At 42.4% G+C, this 22,350-nt stretch overlaps 1 protein-coding gene and 1 non-coding gene across 4 annotated transcripts; one reads left to right on the top strand and one right to left on the bottom strand.

Moving 5' to 3' along the window:
- Positions 1-513: 513 nt before the first annotated feature.
- Positions 514-22,266, bottom strand: NDUFB5 (NADH:ubiquinone oxidoreductase subunit B5). 3 transcript variants are annotated; one of them, NM_001279594.1, is made up of 6 exons: positions 22,124-22,247; positions 12,027-12,115; positions 11,036-11,102; positions 10,026-10,087; positions 6,523-6,629; positions 982-1,102 (listed from the first exon to the last, which is right to left on the bottom strand). In NM_001279594.1, the coding sequence occupies exons 1-6, from the start codon at positions 22,245-22,247 to the stop codon at positions 982-984; spliced, it is 570 nt and encodes a 189-aa protein (NP_001266523.1). The 3 variants fall into 3 exon arrangements, with proteins under 3 accessions (XP_018878400.1, NP_001266523.1, XP_018878401.1); XM_019022856.3 differs by lacking the exon at positions 6,523-6,629 and having other exon boundaries at positions 1,037-1,102; positions 22,124-22,257; XM_019022855.3 differs by lacking the exons at positions 11,036-11,102; positions 12,027-12,115 and having other exon boundaries at positions 514-1,102; positions 22,124-22,266.
- On the top strand, positions 12,208-12,311 carry LOC115934217 (small nucleolar RNA U13). Its single transcript, XR_004070038.1, has one exon. It is a non-coding gene; the product is annotated as a small nucleolar RNA U13 (small nucleolar RNA).
- Positions 22,267-22,350: the final 84 nt, after the last annotated feature.

Here is a 22,350-nt window from a genome sequence, read left to right as displayed (position 1 = left end):
GTCAGAAGTTCAAGACCAGCCTGGCCAACACAGCGAAACAGTCTTTACTGAAAAATACAAAAATTAGCCGGGTGTGGTGGTGGGTGCCTGTAATCCCAGCTACTTGGGAGGCTGAGACAAGAATTGCTTGAACCCGGGAGGCGGAGGTTGCAGCCGAGATCGCGGCACTGCACTCTAGCCTGGGTGACAGTGCAAGACTTCGTCAAAAAAAAAAAAAAAAAAAAAAAAGAAAATAATGTTAAAAAATGCAGTTATTTAATATAGTGTCTAGCAGACAATAAATGCTTAATAAATGACAGTCATTTTTAGCTTTTATTCACATTTTATAATCTCTGCAGGAATCACATTACCTAGTGCAACTACTTCCCCAAAAAAGGACTCTAAGGGATCCCAGAGATTGCATCTAGGAAAAGAGCGTGTGTGTGTGTGTGTGTGTGTGTGTACGTGTCTGTGTGTATGTGTGTAGTTTAAAAAAGAACAATACATGGCAAAAAAAAAAAAAACATGAAAGCATTATAAACTTTAAAATTTGTTTACTGAGAATCTGTTTATTAAGGAGTTAACATTTTAGAGTTGGTTCAATACTTTATGGAACTTAAAATCCTGAGTTGCCCCTCAATAATACAGACATCTACAGTACAGGCATTTGTACAAAATACTATAATTACTGGTGCTTAACATTATTAGACTTCTTTTCTATAACTTCCATTTGTCAGGTACATAAAACACCAACCTTTCAAAGTTGCTACAATTTTAGGAGTTCACAAATTCCTATTTCTCCAGTTTTTATTAGTACATTTTAAACCTTCTTTGGGGACTGGAAGCCAAACTCCTCAAACAAAAGCCTCAATGTGAACCAACACTGAGAGACAGTAATGTCAGAAGCTCTTTTGTTTTTCACGGAGAGCAAAAATACAGAATATATTTATTAATTTATTTTCCAATAAAGAGAATATACTTTGTATTTGGAGAAAAAAATGCTTAATTGTCAGGAGTTGCTTTCGGAGAATGATCAATAAGTTCCTTGTCAATTGTCTCATAGTAATACCAGGGTCCATCTCCTCTCACATGCATCAATTTTCGTACTTCCAGCTCCTTTACCCTGTAACAAATGGAACAGCAATATTGAGATTCCAGCACTTCCAATTATAAATTTAATGAGCCATTTCCATAAAGGACAATCACTGGAGTCTGCTTTTATGTAAAGTATAATGTTCCTCCACAGACCCTTATGTAGGCATACATCTGGTATATATCTATAAGCAAAATTTGGGACTTATTTTTGACTTTTATTATGTTGCTTATATAGATAGCTATCAAACAGTTTTTTTGTTGTTTTTGTTTTTTTGAGACGGAGTCTTGCATGGTTGCCCAGGTCGGAGTGCTATGGCGCAGTCTCAGCTCACTGCAACTTCTACCTCCCAGGCTCAAGTGATCCTCCTGCCTCAGCCTCCCAAGTAGCTGGGACTACAGGGGCCCACAACCATGCCCAGCTAATTTTTGTATTTTTAGTGGAGACAGGGTTTCATCATGTTGGCCAGGCTGGTCTCTAACTCCTGACCTTGTCGTGATCTGCCTGCCTTGGCCTCCCAAAGTGCTGGGATTACAGGCGTGAGCCACCGCACCCGGCCTACCAAACAGTTTTTAACACCAAAACATTACTCAAATTGATAGTTAATTCTCTCCTTCAGTGTGCCTGCACAGATCACTTTCATCTGAATTGTTACAGGGCTTTTCCTATCTTCTCACCTTTTAGATGCTAGGAGAGTCATTTACAGAATGTCTACTACTATGGCCATATGCTGTGCCAGGTGTTAGGAATTAACAAATGAATAAGCTTTTTTGGAGTTTCACATCTTGTGTCTGCCTATCACCATTAGGACAGAAAACTTTTCGAGAGTAGAACTGGTTTTTTATTCACCAGCATTATACCAGGACCGGTCAACATCAGATACTCAGTCAATATTTATACAAACATAAATAGAAAGCAAGAAAAATCAAGATTAAGAAAAATATTCTCCAACTCTAACATCTACTTACTTGTCCTTGTCCTTCTTCACAAATTGAATAATCTCTTATTTTATACAGGTGCTTTCCCTCTTCCATATCTAAGCCTTTGCACAATCACACATTCCTGAAGTAGTCCCTTCTCCATCAAACCTTTTACTTTCTGTTTTTATAGAATACATACTTTTTCATAGGACTAAAAATTTATCACAGTTAAATAAGTCACTTTATGAACCTCAACCAGCTCACTTACCCTATGGGAGATTATATGCCTTTGTGAGGGTATGTTTATTGATCTTTTTTGAAGGATTAAATAACGTTCTCTTTCTTGTCTACTCTTTAGAGTATAACTATCCAAACCGTGAGTAATTAAAATATTTATCAACATGAGACTAACTGGTTAAATTATGATTCATCCACATAACGGACTACTATGTACCTGCTAAAAAGAATAAGGAGAATCTGTATGTAGTAACATGGGAGGAGATGCTACATATACTGTTATGTTTTTAAAAAGCAAGGTATAAAATAAGCATGTGTAGCACCTTCCTATTTCATTAAAAAATAGTAAGCTGGGAGCAGTGGCACGTCTGTAGTCCTAGCTACTCAGGAGCTGAGGTGGGAAGGTTGCTTGAGCTCAGGAGTTCAAGTCCAGCCTAGGCAACAGAGCAAGTCCCCATGTCAAATAAAAAAAAACAAAAACAAAACAAAAGACAAAAACAGGCTGGGCAAGCTGACTCATGCCTGTAATCCCAGCACTATGGGAGGCCAAGGCAGGAAGATTGCTTGAGCCCAGGAGTTCGAGATCAGCCTGGCCAACAGAGCAAGATCCCATCTCTACCAAAACAAACAAACAAACAAAAAAACGCCCCCAAACAATTAGTTGGGCATGGTGGCCAGCACCTGTGGTCTCAGCTACTTAGGAGGCTGAGGCTGAGGCTGGAGGACTGCTTAAGCCCAGGAGGTCGGGGCTGCAGTGAGCCATGACTGCAACACTGCACTCCAGCTGAGGCAACAGAACAAGATCCTGTCTCAAAAAAAGAAAAGGAAGACATGGTGAATATTAAAAAAAATAATTTTGGAATTACATATTTACTGATTTAATTATCATCAGAGATCTCTGTATGACACAAAATCCCAAAAGCTAAAGACTGTCAAACCTGACAATAATTATAAATGAGTAAATACATAGAAAGTAATTAAAACACTGATATAAAATGTACTCAAAAATTTATTAGTGGCCAGGTATGGTGGCTCACGTATGTAATCCCAGCACTTTGGGAGGCTGAGGCAGGCAGATCACTTGAGGCCAGGAGTTCAAGACCAGCCCGGCAAAACCCGGTCTCTACTAAAAATACAAAAATTTGCAGGGTGTGGTGGTGGGCGCCTGTAATCCCAGCTACTCGGGAGGCTGAGGCAGAATCGCTTGAACCCGGAAGGCAGAGGTTGCAGTGAGCCGAGACCACGCCACTGTACTCCAGCCTGGGAGATAGAGCAAAACTGTCTCAAAAAAAAAAAAAAAAAAAAAAAGAAAATGTTATTAGTTACTATTACAGATTTGTTACCTGAAAATGTAAAAACACTTCTGTGTTGCAAAAATTTCTACACTGCCAAAAGATAATATATAGAGAAAGAAATACACACAGCCAGGTGCAGTGGCTCACGCCTGTAATCTCAGCATTTTGGGAGGCCTGGAGGGTGGATCGCTTGAGCCCAGGTGTTTGAGAGCAGCCTAGGCAACATGGTGAAACCATGTCTCTACAAAAAATACAAAAATTAACTGGGCATGGTGTCATGCACCTGTAATCTTGGCTACTAGGGAGGCTTGGGTGGGAGGACAGCTTGAACCCAGGAGACCAAGGCTGCAGTGAGTCAAGATCATGCCACTGTACTCCAGCCTGGGCAACAGAGCAAGACTTTGTCTCGGGGGGGGAAAAAAAAAAGAAAGAAAAGAAATACACACAATTAATAGATATTAAAAAACTACTCAACTTTACAAAGAAATATAAAATTGAAATGATGAGGTAACATTTTTCAGTTACCCTATCAACAAAAATGTTTCACTTTGATAAATTCCATTACAGAGAAACATGGAAAACTGAAACATGGAAACTGATGAAGAAACAACTGGTGCAACTTTTTGGAGAAGAGTTTGGCAATATCTACCCAAAGTTTAAAAGCATGTGCTATTTGGCTTATTAATGCCACTTCCAGAAATTTATTTTCCAGATATGTTACATAAATATGCAAACAACATGGGGGAAAATTAAACACAGCAGTATGTACAATAGCAAAAAACTTGGAAAGAACCCAAGTACCAGCAATAGGGGACTGGTTAAAAAAACACAGGCACTCCAAGTCAATCCTAAGCCAAAAGAACAAAGCTGGAGGCATCACACTACCTGACTTCAAACTATACTACAAGGCTACAGTAACCAAAACAGCATGGTACTGGTACCAAAACAGAGACAGAGACCAATGGAACAGAACAGAGCCCTCAGAAATAATGCCGCATATCTACAACTATCTGATCTTTGACAAACCTGACGAAAACAAGAAATGGGGAAAGGATTCCCTATTTAATAAATGGTGCTGGGAAAACTGGCTAGCCATATGTAGAAAGCTGAAACTGGATCCCTTCCTTACACCTTATACAAAAATTAATTCAAGATGCATTAAAGACTTAAATGTTAGACCTAAAACCATAAAAACCCCAGAAGAAAACCTAGGCAATACCATTCAGGACATAGGCATGGGCAAGGACTTCATGTCTAAAACACCAAAGGCAATGGCAACAAAAGCCAAAATTGACAAATGGGATCTAATTAAACTCAAGAGCTTCTGCACAGCAAAAGAAACTACCATCAGAGTGAACAGGCAACCTACAGAATGGGAGAAAATTTTTGCAATATACTCATCTGACAAAGGGCTAATATCCAGAATCTACAATGAACTCAAACAAATTTACAAGAAAAAAACAAACAACCCCATCAAAAAGTGGGCAAAGGATATGAACAGACACTTCTCAAAAGAAGACATTTATGCAGCCAAAAGACACATGAAAAAATGTTCATATCACTGGCCATCAGAGAAATGCAAATCAAAACCACAATGAGATACCATCTCACACCAGTTAGAATGGTGATCATTAAAAAGTCAGAAAACAAGAGGTGCTGGAGAGGATGTGGAGAAATAGGAACACTTTTACACTGTTAGTGGGACTGTAAACTAGTTCAACCATTGTGGCAGTCAGTGTGGCGATTCCTCAGGGATCTAGAACTAGAAATACCATTTGACCCAGCAATCCCATCACTGGGTATATACCCAAAGGATTATAAATCATGCTGCTATAAAGACACATGCACACATATGTTTACTGTGGCACTATTCACAATAGCAAAGACTTGGACAAGCCAAATGTCCAACAGTGATAGACTGGATTAAGAAAATGTGGCACATATACACCATAGAATACTATGCAGCCATAAAAAATGATGAGTTCATGTCCTTTGTAGGGACATGGATGAAGCTGGAAACCACCATTCTTAGCAAACTGTTGCAAGGACAAAAAACCAAACACTGCATGTTCTCAGTCATAGGTGGGAACTGAACAATGAGAACACATGGACACAGGAAGGGGAACATCGCACACTGGGGCCTGTTGTGGGGTGGGGGGAGGGGGGAGGGATAGCATTAGGAGATATACCTAATGTTAAATAATGAGTTAATGGGTGCAGCATACCAACACGGCACATGTATACATAACTAACCTGCACGTTGTGCACATGTACCCTAAAACTTAAAGTATAATTTAAAAAAAAAAAAAAAAAACAGGCACTCAGCACCATAAGAGAGGGGAAAAAATATATGTGTCTAGTTTTTTAATATGTATATAAAATATAATATATAAGAAAGAAAATCCACATAGCTTTCTATAATAGCATATATCCCTTTCTTTTTAATGGCCACATTATATATTTCACTGGATGGATATACCCATCCATCTGCTTCCCAGCTGGGGCAACAGAGCAAGACTTCCACTCTAAAAAAAAAATTCAAAAATGTAAAAAAGAACTCTTTCTAATCTGACACATATCTCCTAATAGTCTCCTTGTCACCAGTTTATAGTTTTCACTCCAAACAAGCTAATTCTATCTTTATCCGTTTTTTTTTTTTTTTTTTTTCGGAGACGGAGTCTCGCACTGTCACCCAGGCTGCAGTGCAGTGGCATGGTCTTGGCTCACTGCAACCTCTGCCTCCCAGGTTGAAGTGATTCTTCTGCCTCAGCCTCTTGAGTAGCTGGGATTACAGGCACGTACCACCACGCCCGGCTAATTTCTGTAGCCTCCCAAAGTGCTGGGATTACAGGTGTGAGCCACTGCATCTAGACGTATCTTTATTCTTTTACATAAAGTATCCTACAGTGCTGAAATATTAATAGTTTTATTAATTTTTTCTGGTGGTTTGCAACCTTAGGAAGATTTTCTTTCCCACCTACCCCCTCGTTTTCCCTACCGTAATTCAGCCTTTTCAGCTTCAATCTGAAGGACAGCCATTGTTCTTTCATATATCTTTTCAGGACTATCATAGAAATTACGGGCAATCCATCTCGATATGGGATGCTACAAGAGAAAATTCGTTTAATATTAGTCCATTTCTGAATAATACTTTGCTTTTCTAGTTGACTATTCTTTAAAATGATCATTTCAGTTAGATAAACCAATAACATCTACTATGTAACTAATATACATATATATAAAATAATTTTAACAGATTAGGTGGATACTATTTTTGTCCGCATTTTAAAGATAACTGAATTGCACAAAGTTACATAGCTAATAAATGGCAGCACCTGGACTCAAACCAGGTCTGTCTGACTCCAAAGCTGTGTACTCTTTTCCATTACACTATGCTGAGTATCTTAGGTGGCAGATTCAGAAGACAAACCCAGGTTTTGGTAATTCAAAAATGGAGCTCTTTGTACCAGTTAGCATAAACAAACTAAGTGTAAGGTCTGCCTTAAGATTTAATGGTTTAAGATTTGTATTTAAAATATAATTCATTCAGATAATAAAACATGATGGGACATACTCTATTCAAGGCTCACAATAACACTTGTAAAAACAAGTAACAAAATTAATTTTGGATTTTGGTAGCAGTGGCAGTATGGTATAATGACCAACAGTTCAGGCTCTGGAGTCAAAGTTGCCTGGGTTGAAATAGTGACCTCATCTAGACAGGTCACTCAACTCTTTTAGCCTCAGTTTCTTCATCTACAAAGAGGGAATAATAATAGTACATTTTACATGGGATGAAATAATAAATATTTGTAAAACACTCAGCACAGTACCTGTTACATAGTAGGTGCTCAATAAATGACAGCTAGCATTAACACTGGTGAAGTCTTTCCTAAGGCATTGAACTTAGGATAAATTATGTTACTCTGTTAGGCTGAGAACACACTGCAATCATTCTTTAAAAAATTGTAAAGCTTAAAATGATTTTTTAAAAACTGAAGTACCAAAACTCGTTGTTTATAAAAAGTATGCAAAAAAATGTATCTGCTTGATATAAAAAATGAAATATAAAACTCTATCATGGCTGGTCACAGTGGCTCACACCTTTAATCCCAGGACTTTGGGAGGCTGAGGTGGGTGGATCACTTGAGGCCAGGAGTTCCAGAAAAGCCTAGCCAACATGGTGAAATCCTGAGATGAGGGGAGCACCTCTGCCCTGCCGCCCCGTCCGGGATGTGAGAAGCATCTCTGCCCCGCTGCCCCGTCTGAGAAGTGAGGAGACCCTCTGCCTGGCAACCGCCCCGTCTGAGAAGTGAGGAGCCCCTCCGCCTGGCAGCCGCCCCATCTGAGAAGTGAGGAGCCCCTCCACCCAGCAGCCACCCCCGTCTGGGAAGTGAGGAGCGTCTCCGCCCGGCAGCCACCTCGTCCGGGAGGGAGGTGGGGGGGTGAGCCCCCCGCCCGGCCAGCTGCCCCGTCCGGGAGGGAGGTGGGGGGATCAGCCCCCCGCGGCCAGCCGCCCCGTCCGGGAGGGAGGTGGGGGGATCAGCCCCCCGCAGCCAGCCGCCTCGTCTGGGAGGGAGGTGGGGGGGTCAGCCTCCCGCCCGGCCAGCCGCCCCGTCCGGAAGGGAGGTGGGGGGGTTAGCCCCCCGCCTGGCCAGCCGCCCCGTCCGGGAGGTGAGGGGCGCCTCTGCCCGGCCGCCCCTACTGGGAAGTGAGGAGCCCCTCTGCCCGGCTAGCCACTCCGTCCGGGAGGGAGGTGGGGGGGTCAGCCCCCCGCCCGGCCAGCCGCCCCGTCCGGGAGGGAGGTGGGGGATCAGCCCCCTGCCCGGCCAGCCGCCCTGTCTGGGAGGTGAGGGGCGCCTCTGCCCGGCCGCCCCTACTGGGAAGTGAGGAGCCCCTCTGCCCGGCCAGCCGCCCCGTCCGGGAGGGAGGTGGGGGGGGGGTCAGCCCCCCGCCCGGCCAGCCGCCCCGTCCGGGAGGGAGGTGGGGGGATCAGCCCCCCGCCTGGCCAGCCGCCCTGTCCGGGAGGTGGGGGGCGCCTCTGCCCGGCCGCCACTACTGGGAAGTGAGGAGCCCCTCTGCCCGGCCAGCCGCTCCGTCCGGGAGGGAGGTGGGGGGGTCAGTCCCCCGCCCGGCCAGCTGCCCCGTCCGGGAGGGAGGTGGGGGGGTCAGCCCCCCGCCCGGCCAGCCGCCCCGTCCGGGAGGGAGGTGGGGGGGTTAGCCCCCCGCCTGGCCAGCCGCCCTGTCCGGGAGGTGAGGGGCGCCTCTGCCCGGCCGCCCCTACTGGGAAGTGAGGAGCCCCTCTGCCCGGCCAGCCGCCCCGTCCGGGAGGGAGGTGGGGGGGGGCAGCCCCCCGCCCGGCCAGCCGCTCCGTCCGGGAGGGAGGTGGGGGGGTCAGCCCCCCGCCCGGCCAGCCGCCCCGTCTGGGAGGGAGGTGGGGGGGTCAGCCCCCCGCCCGGCCAGCCGCCCCGTCTGGGAGGTGAGGGGCGCCTCTGCCCGGCCACCCCTACTGGGAAGTGAGGAGCCCCTCTGCCCGGCCAGCCGCCCCGTCCAGGAGGGAGGTCGGGGGCGTCAGCCCCCCGCCCGGCCAGCCGCCCTGTCCGGGAGGTGAGGGGCGCCTCTGCCCGGCCGCCCCTACTGGGAAGTGAGGAGCCCCTCTGCCCGGCCACCACCCCGTCTGGGAGGTGTACCCAACAGCTCATTGAGAACGGGCCATGATGACAATGGTGGTTTTGTGGAATAGAAAGAGGGGAAAGGTGGGGAAAAGATTGAGAAATCGGATGGTTGCCGTGTCTGTGCAGAAAGAGGTAGACATGGGAGACTTTTCATTTTGTTCTGTACTAAGAAAAATTCTTCTGCCTTGGGATCCTGTTGATCTGCGACCTTACCCCCAACCCTGTGCTCTCTGAAACATGTGCTGTATCCACTCAGGGTTGAATGGATTAAGGGCGGTGCAAGATGTGCTTTGTTAAACAGATGCTTGAAGGCAGCATGCTAGTTAAGAGTCATCACCACTCCCTAATCTCAAGTACCCAGGGACACAAACACTGCGGAAGGCCGCAGGGTCCTCTGCCTAGGAAAACCAGAGAACTTTGTTCACTTGTTTATCTGCTGACCTTCCCTCCACTATTGTCCTGTGACCCCGCCAAATCCCCCTCTGCGAGAAACACCCAAGAATGATCAACTAAAAAAAAAAAAAAAAAAAACAACAAATCACCTAAAAAAAAAAAAAAATACAAAAATTAGCCAGGAGTGGCAGCACACACCTGTGATCCCAGCGACGTGGGAGACTGAGGCATGAGAATCGCTTGAATGCGGGAGGCAGAAGTTGCAGTGAGCCGAAATCGCGCCACTGCACTCCAGCCTGGGCGACAGAGCGAGATGCTGTCTCAAAAAAACAAAACAAAAAACCTGACTATATCATAATTGCTGAATTAAGACATTAACTAGTGCGTTGACAAGGCATGTAACAGTATGTAATTGTCAATGTCCTATACAAACCTTATAATATTCCCAGTGTTCTGGGACATAGCCTTCTGGAATTTCTGCTAGTTCAGCTTGACCTAATAAGAAAAAATGGTTATGTTCAACTTTAGCATGAGGAGTTTATAAAATTAATTATTCACCATTAAAGAAACCAACTTCTTGTGGTTTTAAAGGATTCTTTAAAAAATTTGTACCAATGAAGATATCTAGTATTTTTAATTCACTTTAATCTGGTTGAAAATCAATTCATTTGTTAGACATTTTTAGACATCTCTCTGTGTAAGGCATTATTTATAGGTATTCCATGAGTTTCTCATTTTGTTTTTCTATACTGTAACAAGATATAATAAAGGACATATTATTCCTTCTGGTCTTCCCTATACCTATGATACAAAACATTTTAGGATTCAAGGTGTTAGAAGTACTTTGAACAAAATTTCCCATGAAAATCTAATGTTTACTGTCATTGACACTTTCATTCTTTGTAAGAGGATTATAGTGTTTTTTTGTTTTTTTTTTTTTTGGCGGGGGGACAGAGTCTCGCTCTGTTGCCCGGGCTGGAGTGCTATGGCGCCATCTCAGCTCACTGCAACCTCCACCTCCTGGGTTCAAGCCATTCTCCTGCCTCAGCCTCCCGAGTAGCTGGGATTACAGGCGCCTACCACCACGCCCAGCTAATTTTTTGTATTTTTAGTAGAGACGGGGTTTCACTATGTCAGCCAGGCTGGTCTCAAACCCCTGACCTCATGATCTGCCCACCTCGGCCTCCCAAAGTGCTGGGATTACAGGCGTGAGCCACTGTGCCTGGCCGAGGATTATAGTTTTATATGTTCTAGGATGGATTAAAAAATTCTTAGTTCAGATTGAGATTTGGTTATTTTAAGATAAACTGCCATACTTATGCTTATTTAATTATTTAAAGAGCTTTTCATTACAATATCCGTAATTTCTATTTTATATTAATGTACATATGTTTAAAAATTTTTCCAATCTGGTGGTGCTGGCAGGGGATGGAAGTGACTTACCAATGAATACATTCACCAGAGTTATGAAAATTGCTACTGGAATCCCAGTCAATGCAATGTAGAATCTCTAAGATAAAAAAAAAAAAAGTGTTTCTCATGACCATTTCGTAACTCTCCCCACACACAAATCATCCTCATGATATGATTTCCTCATATTTCTTATAAAATAAACTTGCCAAATTGGGCATACAGTACCAAATTATTGATTTCTGTGATTTTACTTTTTGGTAAAGCAATGCCATGAAAGAAAATAATATGTTAAGAACAAAAGTCTAAAAACATCAGGGTGATTTCTACCACTAAACAGGATTTGAGCTGGTCATAACAAGAAAAGTAAGGGCTCAACCAAGGAGATGAAAAAGGTCATTAAACACAACGGAAGGTCAAGAGAAAGTTTTAAGGTCAGTACTCAAATGATGATTCAGAGCTTTATCTACCGTGGCAGATGGTCCAGACAATCTCCCATTTTCTAAGCCTCTACTTTGTTCCTATAGAGCCTTGAGACAGAAATATAGTCAGCATTCTAAATAAGCAATGTAATTATATTATTGCTAAATTAAGATTGCACTATAGATCCGTTACTCTCCGAAATCAATGCTCTTGAACAACATATAAATATAAAATCATATCCCAAAATAATGTAGCTCCTTTATTTAAGCAAGTCTTTCAACAAGTTCTTTGGTAATTTAAAGAATATTTTAGTTATAGGAACACAGATTCTATTTCGAAACGCCATAATCTTCAGAAGAAAGGAATGGTTCAAGTTTTACCTCCATTTAGTGTAAATCCTTTTGTGAAGAAGGAAAGCTTCACTAATTTAAAGAGAAATTCAATAACAAATCAGACTTTACAGTCTCAGTATCTTCTACAGAAAGAAATATAAATTTACAAAATAAAATATTTCATAAAATGAAAGATGTTTTCTAAAGAGGCAAAAATTTTCTCCCTGTTACATGCAAAGACTTTAATTCAACAAAAAATTTAAACTTACCAATAACTTCAAAAAACGCCTGTCATAGAATCTAGAAGGTCTGATGACAAATAGTCTTTTCCCATGGTCTCCACTGTGTCGAACAGGAGCTGGGAATATTGAATTACCCTGTTTTATACAAGGTTCATATGGGTATACTGTTATATTCTGAGTTAAAATCAGATTATAAAAAAATACAAGGATCCTTTTGTAGCTCATAAGCAGGATGACTGGGTTTTCACACTCATGTGTGAGATATGCCTCCCTCAAACCTTGTTATGAGGTAGGCACATTACCCATCTGACATGAAACAAAAAGAAAATATACATTCTTAGATGTTTAATATGAGTTAAGATTTTAAAATGCCTTATTTGAGTAATAAGGCCAGGTCAGATAGGATATCTTTAAACAAAGATGGATCTACTGTTCTAAAGCATAACTTTCCTCATTTTAATTCAAAGTTAAAGTATCTAAATAATCATTTTAATTTGTTTCAATAGCAGGCAGGGAGGTTAGGTACTTAATGAGCTGCTCATCTGTGTCTCCTCTGCAACAAATATTTGCTAATGCTGCAAAAGAAATACATTTAATTTAAATTATTCCATTATGCCATTTCACATGACATATTATCTGTATTATATGTATTATTATGCTGCAAAATAGGTGGAAAGGACCAGCCGTATTTCTTCAACAAATCACCAGCAGGAATTAGAACTTGTTATCAAACTACACACTCTAAAATATCTTGATAAAATCACGTGGTAAACCATTGCTGATTAAGAATATCCTCTTCAAGTCTCCCCCCGACGGAATTTAATCAAGCCTTGCTGGAAGTAAACTGAGGCAAAATTTCACTTCTGGATCCTCTTTTTATATTCTTCCTGCAAGGAATCACTAGAGGCATTCCAAGCCCTTTCCACAGGGAACTGGAAAGGATCTAGCTGTTACTTAGAAACTGAAGGTTCCTATGTTTTCACTGTGTAAGTACTCTCAAGGATATTTTGCATGTGAGTCACTGTAGAATAAAAAACTTTAATTTCCCATTAAAGGAATTTCAGTCATAATAGATGTCAGAAAGATCTGACTCTTTTGTTCATGTTTAATGTCTGGAATGCTGTCCCCTCTCCTGAAATCTATGTTAGGCCCAGATAACATCTTATCTTCCAAGATGCCAACATTTTTCCCAACCACACGAGATCTTTCCTACTGTTGAATTACTGTACGTTATTGTGACATGTATATTTGTGTTTACTGCTGCCACTTTTAAGTATAAATATCTTGAAAGCAGGAACTATCTTCTTAATTTTGGTAACACCTGCAGCAGCTTGCAGTGAGTTTGGGAGGTTGATTCACAAGAGAATTAGAAACTGGCATGAATTTACTACATATAATTCATACTACTAAGGCTTTTTAAATAACAAGATTAAGAGAATTTGACAAAGTAAGTATGGACTTCAGCAAATCATCTGAAACATACATAATTTTTTTTGTGGACTAGATGAAGAAAACGGGTTGGATGACAGTACAAAGTACTCATTAATTCAATACATATTTAATTGCATACTATGTGCAGATCCTATGCTAGACCTATATACGGTCTAAGAGGGATATAGATCTTGCTGGGAGAAATACACACTACACAAGTAATTACAAATCTGTAAGGGTAACAAGGGAAAGAAATAGGATACAGTGGCCCAGAAGAAAAGTTCCTATTTAGACAAGATGGGGGGGTTGGGAAGAGGGGACATTATAAGCTGAGAGAAAGAGGAAGTTAGAGAAATTTGTAATGGGTACTTGATTGACTGTAAGCAAAAGGTACTGATTAATTACTGCAGTAACCTGGCAAAGAGATCTCTCAAAAGCCCTGCAGCATCAAGGTTTTTATGAATGGCTTAGATGAGGTGGATACAGCATTCCTGACTTGTCGAGTCTTAGAAACACAAAGCTACTGCTACAAGAGTGGCTATGGGGTCCCAAAAGAGTCTTTACACACATTACAAAAGGCTGAATCTAAAAGGATTCAACATAATAAGGTAAGTGGAAGTTCCGCCTGGAACTCCCAGAAATTTAGTTGCTCACAAAAAAGCCAAAGGCCAATTCAGTCTTAATCCGATACACTAGAAGCACAGGGTCAAAACAGGATGATCTTCCCTGTCCCTTATCCCCTGACTACACCTGCAGAAATGTGTCCATTCAAGAGCATACTCTTTTAGAAGGACAATCTATTTTCAGCTTAGTATTAGTTTGGTGCAAAAGTAATTGCAGTTTTTGCAACTGAAAGTAATTGCGGTTTTTGGCCGAGCGCGGAGGCTCACGCCTGTAATCGCAGCAGTTTGGGAGGCCGAGGAGGGCGGCTCACGAGGTCAGGAGATTGAGACCAACCTGGCTAACACGGTGAAACCCCGTCTCTACTAAAAATACAAAAAAATAGCCGGGTGTGGTGGCGGGCGCCTGTAGTCCCAGCTACTAGGGAGGCCGCAGGAGAATGGCCTAAGTAAACCCAGGAGGCGGAGCTTGCAGTGAGCCTAGATGGCGCCACTGCACTCCAGCCTGGGCGACAGAGTGAGACTCCGTCTCAAAAAAAAAAAAAAAAAAAAAAAGGTTTAATGCACTTAGTAATGTGAACTGCTTGCTCTTTCTTTACACATACTACCCAATTATTAAACAATTAGTCATGTCATTAAAAGTCCTAGATAACTTATTAATATTGTTTCAAAGTATATTTCATAGCATGTAACTTTTTTTTTTTTTTTCCAGAGACAAGGTTTTTTGCTATGTTACTCAAGCTGGTCTCAAACTCCTGGGATCGAGAGATCCTCCCACCTTCAGCTTGCGGAGTAGCTGGGATCACGCACCACCACAACCAACTTGCCTTTAACTCTTTTTAAATGTTTTGAGCCTTCATGATTTTTGATGTAGTAGGGCCATCTGCTTAAATCTAAAAATATTAGTGTGTAACCAGGAATGGTGGTGCATGCTTGTACTCCCAGCTACTCAGGAGGCTGAGGCGGGAGGATCACTTGAGCCCAGGAGTTTGAGGTCAGCCTGAGCAACATAGCTAGACCCTTCCCCCTCAAAAAAAAATTAAATTATTAGGGTGAACATTGCTTACAATGAGGTGACTACCAGGATTTCTGGAACCCTGATCCTCCTGACACCAAAAATAGGCATCTTTCACTGCTCTCTAAAGCCTGAAATTTCTCCATTAAGTATTTGTTAATTTCATAGGCCCAAGGCTTCAATGACTAATTTTTAAAAATGCAAATAGCCTCAGAAAAGTTATTAAGCCTTTGACGATTGCGATTTTTATAAGAATTGAATAAGATAATGTGGGAACTTTTTGTATGTCAAAGACAACAACTGGGCCGGGCACAGTGGCTCACACCTGTAATCCCAGCACTTTGGGAGGCTGAGGCGGGCGGATCACCTGAGGTCAGGAGTTCGAGACCAGCCTGGCCAACATGGTGAAACCCCGTCTCTACTAAAAATACAAAAAATTAGCCAGGCCTGTGATCCCAGCTACTCGGGAGGCTGAGGCAAGAGAATCGCTTGAACCCAGGAGGCGGAGATTGTGGTGAACCAAGATCGCGCCACTACACTCCAGCCTGGGTGACAGAGCGAGACTCCATCTCAAGAAAAAAAAAAAAAAAGACAACAACTGAAAATTGGTCATTTTCTTTCCCTCATTCCCAGTAAAGGGCACCACCATCTCAATTACCTTGGATAAAAATCTCAATCATCTTCCTTGCATCTATCCTTCATTCATCATTTGCCAAGGCCTCTTGATTCTAAGAGTTAAATTCTCCATTTCATTCCATGCCTTCTTTACTTTACTGATCTAGGTAATCAACATCCCCTATAAGCCATCCAATATTCAGAAGCATCTTCCTATAACACACTCCTGATATTGCTCTTCTGCTACAACACTCTGTTGCCTACAAAATCAAATGAAGATACGTTGGCTTTGTAGTCAGTCCCTCCCCTCCCCCAATTTGGTCCCAACTTTCCTTTATTTGCCTTTTCTCCCAACGCCTACCTACCCCAAGAGTCACATATCCAATAAAAAAAACTCAACCTTTACTTTTCTGCCAGTTCCACCTATTAAAACTATCCCTATAATTCAGTTAAAATGCCCCATCTATTCCATGTCTGGATTAACTCCACAGCACTCTGTTTATACATCCATATTAATACTCTTCACATTTTTAAAAACCATAATTTATGCATATCAGTCTTCAATTATAAATTAAATTTACCTGCAGCTGAGGGGAGAACTTAGCTCATTTCTGGAATTACGCCATCTTTGATGTTTAATAAATAATTTAATTAAACAGAATAGCTTTATCTGCTAATTTTCTGAGAAAGGTTTACAGAGGGTGATGAAGAACATGACAGCACTGGATTTTTAGGAAGGATGAGGCTATAGGAATTTGTAGAAGGCTAATGCCAGGACTTCAAAGGCACAGGCAAAAAAAGAAAAACTAGACAAACTGGACTTCATGAAAATTTTAAAATTTTGTGTCTGAAAGGACGCTATCAGCAGAGTAAAAAGGCAACCCACAGAATGGGAGAAAATATATGTAAATCATACATCTGATAAGGGATTGATTTCAGAACACACAGAAAACTCAACAACAACAACAAAAAACCAAACAATCCAATTTAAAAATAGGCTGGGCATGGTGGCTCATTCCTGTAATCCCAGCACTTTGGGAGGCTGAGGTGGGGAATTTCTTGAGCCCAGGAGTTTGAAACCAGCCTGGTCAACATAGCAAGATCTCGTCTCTACAAAAAACTTAAAAAATTAGCCGGGTGTGGTGGTGTGCACCTGTCATCCCAGCTACTCAGGAGGCTGAGGCGAGAGGATCACCTGAGTCTAGGAGGTTGAGGCTACAGTGAGCTATGATTGCGCCACTGCACTTCAGCCTGGGTGACAGAGCAAGATCCTGTCAAAAATAAACAAACAAATAAATAAAATAGGCAAATAGCCTGGCAGAGTGGCATGTACCTGTAGTCCCAGCTACTTGAGAGGCTGAAGCAGGATTGCTTGAGTCCAGGCGTTCAAGTTCGGCATGGCCAACATTAGGGAGACCTCATACTCAAGTTAAAAAATAATAATATAATAAATAATAAGCAAAGGATTTGAACAGACATTTCTCTAAAGAAGATATATATACAAATGGTCAAGAAGCACACAAAAAGATACTCAACAAAACTAATTAGAGAAATGCAAATCAAAACTACAATGATATCATCACATACCCATCAGAATAGCTACTATCAAAAAACCAGAAAATAACAAGTGTCAGTGAGAATATGGAGGAAGTGGAATCTCTGTACACTGTTGGTAAACAAAGGAATGTAAAATGGTATTGTTGCTATGGAAAATAGCATGAGGGTTCCTCAAAAAATTAAAAACAGAATTACCATATTGTGGAATCCTAGTAAGATACATAAGCAACAAGGAAGGGGCCCCAGGTGGAGGAAAGCAATTCTGCTGAGACACGGCTAATCACAGGCAACCCACAGGCACAACATCCTGTTCCCAAATACCTCGTTCAACACATAGCCCCAGCAGAGTGACCTTATCTGCACATCTTCTCTGCTCATAGCCCCTTCAGTATGACCCTATAAAACTTCCCTCCAGTCCCTGACTCTGCAGATAGCCCCTTCTCTGCTGTGCTGCCCATTGTTCTCTTGCAACTCTATCTTCGTATTTTCTCTAATAAATCTGTCCTCTTTATCTATGACTGTCTTGCTAAATTCTTTTACCACCCACAATGCCAGTCCCAGCCAGTAACACCCATGACACACATGACCCAGCAATTACACTTCTGCAGATATACCCACAAGAATTGAAAGCAGGGTCTCAGAAGAGGTATTTGTACCTCCATGTTCACAGAAACATTATTCACAACACAAGTCATACTCAATGTCACTGACGAGTTCTTGGAAACTGTGACTTTAAGTGAAACCACATACAGCAGGTCCTTAAACAACATCACTTCCTTCTTTATTATAGGTTCTGACGGTCGCAGTTTCAAGAGCCAATGATGTTAAGTGAAGCTTTACAGTAATTAAAATCTGCAAGTGCTTCGGTGTAGTGGCTCACAGCTGTAATCCCAAAACTTTAAGAGGCCAAGACAGGTGGATCACTTGAGGACAGGAGTTCGAAAGAATTCTTAACAGAACCCATTTAGGATTAAACAAGTTTTTGTGGGTCTGAAGAAACTCCCCAGGCCTCCACAAACAAGTTTACTGGAGGTCTGAAGGAACTTCCCAAACCTCCGTGATTTAGCAGGAGATAAGATAAGGGTAATCACCCCAGCACCTGGATCCATTTAAATTAAGTAAATTTACTAAGGCTCCAGAGGAAGGTCCTCAGGACTCAGACCTTAATTATAGATTTTAAAAAGTTAGTCACTTTTGTCTTTAGGTGAGTGCACACTTACATGTAGACATATAGCTTAAAAGGTCTACAAGCTCTGGAAAACTGTAATTTTAAGTTGGTCTGGCGATAATTTCCAGGACTTCTCCCTGTAACCAGTTACAGGAATAAAAACTCTCTTCTGGCAGGGCGCGGTGGCTCATGTCTATAACCCCAGCACTTCGGAGGCCAAGGCGGGCGGATCACCCGAGGTCAGGAGTTCAAGACCAGCCTGGCCAACATGGTGAAACCCCATCTCTACTAAAAATACAAAAAATTAGCCGGGCATGGAGGTGTGCACCTGTAATCCCAGCTACTCAGGAGGCTGAGGCAGGAGAATCGCCTGAACCCAGGAGGGAGAGGTTGCTGTGTGAGCCAAGATCGCGCCACTGCACTCCAGCCTGGGCAACAGAGTGAGACTGTGTTTCAAAAAAAAAAAAAAAAAAAAAAAACTCTCTTCCTCCCCAGTTCATCTGCATCTCATTATTGGATGGCAAGAAATAGCAGCCTGACCCTCAGTTTGATACGAGAACACGGGAAGCCAGGGGTTGCAGTGAGCCAAGATGGTGCCACTGCACTCTAGCCTGGAAGACAGAGCAAGACTCTGTCTCAAAAACAACACAAACAAACAAACAAAAAAAACCTAGAAGCAACCCAATTGACAGATGATGGATAAGCAAAATGGGGTAAATACAATGGACAACGGACAATTCAGCTTTAAAAAGGAAGGAAATTCTGACATATGCTACGACATAAATATGCCTTGGGGATATTATGCTAAGTGACAGACAAATATTACGTGATTCTACTTACATGAGAAATAGAGTAGTCAAAATCATAAAGACAGACAGCAGAATGGTGGTTACCAGGGGCTACGTGGAAGGGAATGGAGAGTTATTGTTTAATGGATACAGAGTTTTAGTTTTACCATATGAAAAAAGTTCTGGAGTTGGATGATGGTGATGGTTGCATAGCATTAGGAATGTATTTAATACCACTGAATGGTGCACTTAAAAATGGTTAAAATAGTAAATGTTGTGTGTACTTCACCACAATTTTTTTAAAGGCTACTGCTGCCAGGCACTGTTGATTTTTTCCACTCACTCTTCACAACTACCTTTTGAGGCAGGTTAAAATTCTCATCTTTTTTAAAGAGGAGGAAATGCAGGTTATGAGCAATTAGGTGTCTTCCACTTTAGCTTCCAAGATGTGATGATCACAGACATGGCTTCTGAATTCTAGAGCCAGAATTTGAAGATAGGCAGTCTATCTCCAGAAAAAAACAAAACAAGACAGGTTCTCTACTACATTAGAGCTTACATTCTTGTAGGGACAGATATAAACAACCATATGAGATTAAAAGCTTTCATATCACAGTGACAGATGCAAAATACCTTTGAAAGCAGGTACACAGCTGAAAACACAGTAACCTTTAGTAAACATAGCTATTAGATCCTTCCCTGCTCTGATTGGAAAGGGCGCAAAACACGGTAATGATCCTTTGAGAACCCCAAGAAAGGGCAATAATGTGGAAAGAGAAACTGGGGGTGAAATTTTGCTGCAGTTTATCTCCAGCTAGATTTGATTGAATACTACCAGAGCGAGTATTTGAAGGATTTGTATTTGGCTATATGAGAATATCTGTAATCAGAAATGGCTTATAAAGGGATTTTCATCAAGGAATGTAGTTTTGTAACAAGTTCAAATTCCTGCTGGAAATTTGTTAAATACCACTGGTTCTTTGCATCATGTTTCCAGCAAATCCCTATGTATATTGCCTCATCCTGTGGAGTGGCATAATTCAAATTAAACTGGGAGAATAGGGGTAAAAAGAGAACAAGATATTTTGAGGCTGGAGACAACTTTCTGACTTTAAGTGTTTCACTTCCTCTTTACCTGCTTCTATTGCACAGGGCAAATAGCTTACAGTATATATTTAATGAAGAGGATTAAATAAATTAATACTTTAAACCCTTAAAATGATGCTTGAGGTCAGGTGGGGTGGCTCACGCCTGTGATCTCAGGACTCTGGGAGGCCGAGGCAGGTGGATCACGAGGTCAGGAGTTCGAGACCAGCCTAGCCAACATGATGAAACCCAATCTCTACTAAAAACACAAAAAATTAGCCGGGCATGGAGGCGTGCAACTGTAATTCCAGCTACTCAAGAGGCTGAGGCAGGAGAATCGCCTGAACGCAGGAGGCAGAGGTTGCAGTGACCCAAGATCACGCCATTGCACTCCAGCCTGGGCAACAGAGCAAGACTCCGTCTTGAAAAAAATAAAAATAAAAAAGGATGCTTGCCACGTTAACAGGTGCTCAGTAAATGTTGGCTATTATTTAGTGACACATTATTTAATAATTGAGTCAGTTTCCTCATCTGTAAAATGAAAATAACATTGTAATTTCTTTGCAGAGTCTCTGAGATAATAAAGTACACTGAATATGAAGCATTTGATCTTTGCTATGATTATTCACACCGCCATGATGCAACTCACTGTCTCCAAGGAGGTCCAAATAGCCCTATTAAGACTGTATTGGTCAGGTGCAGTGGCTTACGCCTATAATCCCAGCACTTTGGGAGGCTGAGGTAGGCGGACCATTTGAGGTCAGGAGTTCGAGACCAGCCTGGCCAACATGGTGAAACCCCATCTCTACTAAATACACAAAAATTAGCCAGACCTGGTGGTGTGCACCTGTAGTCTCAGCTACTGGGGAGGCTGAGGCGGGAGAATCGCTTGAATCCGGGGGGTGGAGATTGCAGTTAGCCAAGATGGTGCCACTGCACTCCAGCCTGGGTGACAGAGTGAGACTGTCTCAAAAGAAAAAAAAAAAAAAAAGACTGTATTATGACTTTCCTGAGACCTAGGCACTTTTGCCTTCAAGGGCCCCTTCGTCTAAGTTATTAAAAATAATATTTTATGACTGCATTGGTATAAAACGAACATAATACAGGCTGGATTCGTTATCATATTCATAAACATTATGGTCTTTTTAAAAAAGAAATTTAAATTAAAAGACTTTCGTAGACCCCTAAAACTATCATGGGTTCAGGCAGGAGCATCGCTTGAACCCAGGAGGCGGAGGTTGCAGTGAGCCAAGATCGCGCCACTGCACTCCAGCCTGGGCTGTTGAGTGAGACTCTGTCTCCAAAAACAAACAAACAAAACAAACAAAAAAAACCCCTCTCTTCCTCCCCAGTTCATCTGCATCTCATTATTGGGCGGCACGGTACTTACTGTGCCTAAAGAATAAGTTGGCCCTGAGCCTCTTTACCTGTCTACATATTACCTGTCTTCATATTCCTTAGCATAGGTGGGCTTCTCAGCAAGATGACTTTGCATCTGTGGGACTAGAACCTAGCCTTTGGGCAGGTGGAACGCAACAATAAGCTTGTGCCCTAGAGATACAGGTCTCAGCTCTATACCTTTCTAGACTCAGCTTCATCTGCAAATTAGCATTAATTGGGATGGTGAATAACAACGTTTTAGAAATGCTAATAATGTAAACACGATCTATCCGGCTACTTCAGGAAAACCCGTCATATAGCTCGTGCTCCGTCTCTCCTGTCAAGCCCCAAGCCCACAATTTGTCCCGGCTCCCTCCGAATCCCACCAAGGTCACCCTGGAAGCGTCCTCCCTTTTCTCGCCCCGCACCCGCTTCACGCCCGTTCTCCCTAGGCCAGCACCCACCAGCAGCCTTCGGAAAGCCACGAGTGAGGAAGCCCCCAAATCCGAGGCGAGTGCCAAGGGGGCGGCCAGACAGAGCTGCCACCGCAGTAACCGAAACCCGCCGCAACAAACTCATGGCCGCCATGGCTACTACGGGCAGGAGGAAGAAGGGGGGCGGGTCACGGAAGCTGAGAGAGCCAATTTACCAATGAGGACAAAGGCAGGATGTGGCCATCTTAAGTGAGGGC

The sequence above is a fragment of the Gorilla gorilla genome, chromosome 2 (genome assembly GCF_029281585.2).
Source record: "Gorilla gorilla gorilla isolate KB3781 chromosome 2, NHGRI_mGorGor1-v2.1_pri, whole genome shotgun sequence".
Classification (NCBI taxonomy): domain Eukaryota; kingdom Metazoa; phylum Chordata; class Mammalia; order Primates; family Hominidae; genus Gorilla; species Gorilla gorilla.
This window is presented reverse-complemented; position numbering and strand designations above follow the sequence as displayed.

Coding starts and splice junctions, on each gene's coding strand:
- NDUFB5 (NM_001279594.1), bottom strand. CDS start 22,247: ATGGCGGCCATGAGTTTGTTGCGGCGGGTTTCGGTTACTGCGGTGGCA. Junction 12,116..22,123: donor TGGCTTTCCGAAGGCTGCTG/GTGGGTGCTGGC, acceptor CAATATTCCCAG/CTCCTGTTCGACACAGTGGA. Junction 11,103..12,026: donor GGCGTTTTTTGAAGTTATTG/GTAAGTTTAAAT, acceptor TTTTTATCTTAG/AGATTCTACATTGCATTGAC.